This window comes from Nematolebias whitei, chromosome 20, assembly GCF_014905685.2.
Source record: "Nematolebias whitei isolate Nwh7 chromosome 20, NemWhi1, whole genome shotgun sequence".
NCBI classification, from domain to species: domain Eukaryota; kingdom Metazoa; phylum Chordata; class Actinopteri; order Cyprinodontiformes; family Rivulidae; genus Nematolebias; species Nematolebias whitei.
In genome coordinates this window covers 26,799,892-26,804,839 of record NC_056517.1, presented here as the reverse complement: position 1 = coordinate 26,804,839, position 4,948 = coordinate 26,799,892, and the positions used below count along the sequence as shown (strand labels likewise).

General features: G+C 39.5%; 1 protein-coding gene across 1 annotated transcript in view; it reads left to right on the top strand.

Moving 5' to 3' along the window:
- The window catches only part of LOC119426383 (receptor-type tyrosine-protein phosphatase N2), a gene marked incomplete at its 3' end in the record, with an annotated part of 7,587 nt that extends 5,567 nt beyond the window's left edge, over positions 1–2,020 (top strand). The window contains 4 exon segments of the mRNA XM_037693944.1: positions 29–461; positions 580–849; positions 1,111–1,151; positions 1,596–2,020. Coding sequence (XP_037549872.1) covers positions 29–461; positions 580–849; positions 1,111–1,151; positions 1,596–2,020 — 1,169 coding nt within the window.
- Positions 2,021–4,948: the final 2,928 nt, after the last annotated feature.

Sequence of the window (4,948 nt, the reverse complement as noted above, 5' to 3'; positions counted from 1 at the left end):
ATGTTATGTGGCAAACTTTGTTTTGCAGAATGAAGATATCAAGCCTGATAGTGCATCTAGACCAAAACCAAAGCAGGGCTGGAAGGAGACGACCATCTACAGCCTTCAGAAAGGAGCTGGCCAGCCTCCAGTCACCAAAGTCATCACCAAAAGTGGAGAGGGCAAGCACCCCAAGCTCGGTACGTCCTACTCCAGCCAGGACAAGAGCAAGCTCGTCTCTAACCATCTGGAGCAGCTTCTTTCCGGGGCTTCGGGCACTCAGCAGGGCATTTCAGGTGGTGAGGATGGGTGGCCCAAAGGGAAGCTCCACTACCTCAGCTACATGCAGCCAGCTCAGAGCAATCATGCAGAGCCACAGGCTGCTTTTGGCTCCAAAGCTGCACAGCCTGATCTCAACAGACTGCTCTTCAAGGCTGGCTCGAACCGACTCACGGCAAAAGAGCCTCTTAGCGCCGTTGATGGTAAGTTCGTCTTTTTATGTAAATTTTAATACACACTTCTTACTCACGTTATGTTTATGTAGCTTGTTTTGCAATTTGCGGAACACTTTGTTAATCTTCTTTTTCTCTGTCTGTCCAGATCGATTCTTGCAGAATGCGGTGAACCAGCTGGGCAGGCACAGCGTTAACATGGAGGCTTTGATGGGCAAAGACCTGGACCATCTGGCTGAAATCATCACAGGAGCACTGCAGGAGGTCGATGTGGAGCCAGGACCAGGAGTCGCTACCTCCAGGGGGGAGATGAAGGGTAACCATGAGCCACTGGCAGCAACGCTTCTGAATCAAGACCAGGACCTGAAATCATATAAAGAGCAGAATCTAAAGGAAATGCTGAAAGTAAAGCAACAAGGTTAGTGTTTGTGCTACTGGGGAGGAAAAAAATAGAAAAAATGCTAGCATCATTCATATTGTATAATAAGTCAAGGTTCCAAGAAATTATGAGTTTATAAATGATATTGCAAGGCTTTTTTCATGTAATGCTCATGCAGAATCTTGCCCGATGTATTTCTGAGCCTTTCATTTCGTGTCATAACTGCTTTTCTTTGCCAAACACAAAAGGAGAACCTCGGTTTTCACATAGTCTGCTCACATACATTGTGTTTGTTTCCAGGCCAACAAACAGACGGTGCCGACAAAGAGACCGTTGACAAGGTGAATTTAAAATGACTCTGCTCAAAAACAAATTGGTTTCTCAGGGAGGGAGATATGTCCAAGCTTTCTTGTTATTCACTTTAAATGTTGCTTTAAAGGTATGATTTAAAAAGTTGCACAGCCTACCCTTTGTTGCTGAATGTTTAAAAAAAGCCTTATAGCTACAAAGTTTGTTTTTTAGTGAATTGTGCAAATGTAAATGCAAATTGTTTGACTGTAAATGTGTTGAATTACTGAATTCATACTTTAAGAGATTACAAGAAAAATGGTTTATAATTAGTCTTTAAAATCAGTACTCTGTCTCAGAAATGGTGATAAAAGCTGCAACAGTTTGCACCTGTTTCTACTACTGGCATAAAAATACAATTTTAGTCAACTCTGTAAAATGTTACTTCTGTGAAAGCCAATTATAACAAAAATGCCCTCTTTATTTTTTCTAAACAGTATGCAGTCTTCTTTTCCAAGCTACTGGACTACCTCAACATGGAGCCATTTGGTGACGCTCCAAGAGTCAACAGTGGCCCAACGTCTCCCCTTCAGAAAGTAGTTGGACTAGAGAACGTCCACAGTAAGACAATGCTGGGCCAAGTTCCAGTTCCCCACCTCTCTGAGGAGAAAATCATGACCATCCCTGCAAAGGAAGGGTCCACCCTGCGGTTGAGCAGTGGACCAGATGGGTCAGATGCCCGGGTGGAATCTGAGACTGACAGGTGGATGCAGGCGGATCAGACTCTAGCAAGAAATCAGCAGCCAGAGGAGCCACAGAAGAAGGACATGAAGATCAAAACCCAGCTGCTCCACATAGGAGTCAAGGAGTTTTCCAGCAGAGGGAAGGACAGACACTTTGGCTACATCATCACTGGCTCAGAGTGAGTGGGATCAATTATTTAGAATTATTTACACAATGAATTTAACTATAAATATAGGATTTAAGTTCTAAAACATTATTATTATTATTATTATTATTATTATTATTTTTCTCCTGTGCTCAAGGTTTGACTCTAAGACCTTGTCCCCACGGTAACAGTTTTTCCAAAATGATAGTTTTATTTGGTGTCACTAAAAATATCCTGAACATTAACATGGTGTCCTACCTAGAAATGTCTTCATTCACACAGAACAATTAAAAAATGATCCAAAACACTGTAGTAACTATGCCAGGCCTGTGGGTGGCAGTATAATGCTGTCAAAAAATGCAGCAAAAACAGGAAACAAGGTGTAAAAAATATGAACATAAGGCTTACACCCTGGATGCAAAAAGTGAACACTTTGAGAAGAAGAGGACTCACTCTGGTCAAAGACTAGATTAGAGGTGTGACTATGACATCATTGTTTTCAAAAGGTTGTCTTTTGGCTGTATAAGAAAAAACGCAAAGGTGGTGTCTCCAATTTTTTTTGAACTCAGAAACTTGTTTTCCAAAAATATTGAAATATCCTTAAAAAAACCTTTTCCTGTATGGGTGCAATGCTGAAATGATAAAAAAAAAAAGCTTTTGCGTATTAAAAAACATTCATGTGGAGACTGCAAATAGCCCCTTAGTCTTTGTGGTGTGTTTGGCTCCACCTTTTGAACAGGAATTTTATTATTACTTATTCCATGTGGTAATAAAAAACTAGGCAGTTGTCCATCAAGGGGACTGATGTACTTGGAAGAATAAGGGTATATTTATGTTTCTTACAAACTGCTTTTGCCTTTGTGCTTAGATTTAGTTAAATCAACATTAACATGCTACATGCTTATTGTTCATGTGAGATTGTTTAAAACGAATTCTCTAAAGACAAGAAGAGTTGTATTTTGTCCCAATTTTTTTTTCAAATATTGGAATTAAAATGTTCATTTTTAACATGAATGCATGCTCTCCCTTTAAATCAGATAACATGTTTATAGCCAATTATATAGAAAAAAAGCATATTAAAATAAAGTAAAAGTACATACACTGAATTCTATGAAACAAAGTGTTATGATCTGTGTTAACAGATTGTGTTAATGGTGTACCACAAGGCTCAGTCTTAGGACACACCATCTTCACAATCTACATAGGTAATGTAGGTGAGATCATCCCTGATGCATCCTTACATTTATACACTGACAATATAGTTGTTTACTGTCAAGCTAACTCAATTGCTAAGGTTTTCCAGCTTTTGCAATCAGCTTTCGACATCATCCAGTAGGATTTGTTCCATCTCAAACTTGTACTAAATGCCGACAAAACCAAAGGGATCTTGTTTTCAAACAGGAAGTGGGTCCCAGGCCAGCAGTCCTTCCTTCTATTTTATCTTTGAATGGTTTTCCTATTGAGTTCGTCGATTTGGGTATCTTGGTTGATTCTCATCTCTCTTTTAAGCCCCACGTCAAAAATTTGTTAAAGAAACTGAAAGTTAAATTGGGTTCCTTTTTCAGAAATGGATCCTCTCTAACTCTGAACACTAGGAAACACCTTGTAACTGCGACTTTCCTTCCCTCCATTGACTATGGTGAAATTATTTACATGAACGCTACAATCACCTTTCAGATGTTGGATGCTGTCTATCAGTGTGCACTAAGATTCATAACTGGCTGTAACTATCGTACCCACCATTGCAACCTGTATTCACTGGTCAACTGGTCATCATTAACTTCACACAGACTTTCTCACTGGTACATTTTCATCTTTAAATCACTTCTTGATCTGTTGCCTTCATCTATCTCCTCCTACATGTCACTACGTGAGTGCATTTACAGCGTGCGCTCCCATGACATTATATGCAGTGAACCTTCAGTGCGGACCGAACTAGGCTAAAAGACCCTCTTCTACTCTGCTCCTGTTTCCTGGAATATCTTTCAAAAAGATCTGATGCTCTCGACCTTGACCTCTCTAAGTGGCTTCAAACACCTGCTAAGTTCAAGGCAAAAACTAATGCAGACATGGTCCTGTTTTTAATATTTTACATCACTTTACATTGTAGCTGTTTTTGTTTAATTTTTTTTAAATATAAATTTCTTCCATTTATTTTTTCAATTAATATTCTTTCTTTTATGATTGTCTACTGTTATCGTAGCTGTCTACTGTTGTCCTCATTCTTTGTTTAAAACAGGTCTCTCTTGTAAATGAGTCCTCGAGGCTCAACGAGACTAACCTGAATAAATAAAGGTTGAATGAATTATGGGGTTGGATATATGAAATAGAGTGGCATGAGTGGCAGCAGTGCTCAGGAATAAATGTATGTGAACTGCATTTATTTTATACTACCTGTAACTGCATTTCACACACATTAAATTAGATCTTAATGCATGTCAGTGTCCCTGGTTACTTTTGTGGTAATAAAAATCATGTAATTTTGAAAGCAATAGCACAAACCCCTCCTTCATTCTAAATGTTTTGATGTTCATACCTGCTTTGTATTGTAGCTTCTGGATTCTGACATACTAATGGACCTCTTTCAAGTATCTCAATACAAAGTACATATCTCCTTTCTGAAAACTGGCTTTAAAAGGTACCATTTCCATCAAAGCCCACCTACATATTCTTGTCTTTGTGGAAAAGGATGCTGTGGGTTGAAATCTTTTGTGTGCGCTATACCTGATTACAATAGCAGAGATGATGAATCCCTCAGCGTGAAAGCATTACTGTTTCCTAATGAAGATACTTTGTGGGGAAAGGCAGCCAAGTTCTTTCTGCCGCTCGTTCTCCTTTCCCGTTCACTCGGATCAGTCTAAGCAAAGATAAGTTTCTATCGACTGTGTCTTCGCCCCTGGCGCTCTCTCAAATCCCTTTATGGTGTTATCAAGTCGAGTGTCAGCAGGTTGTCCTTCACCT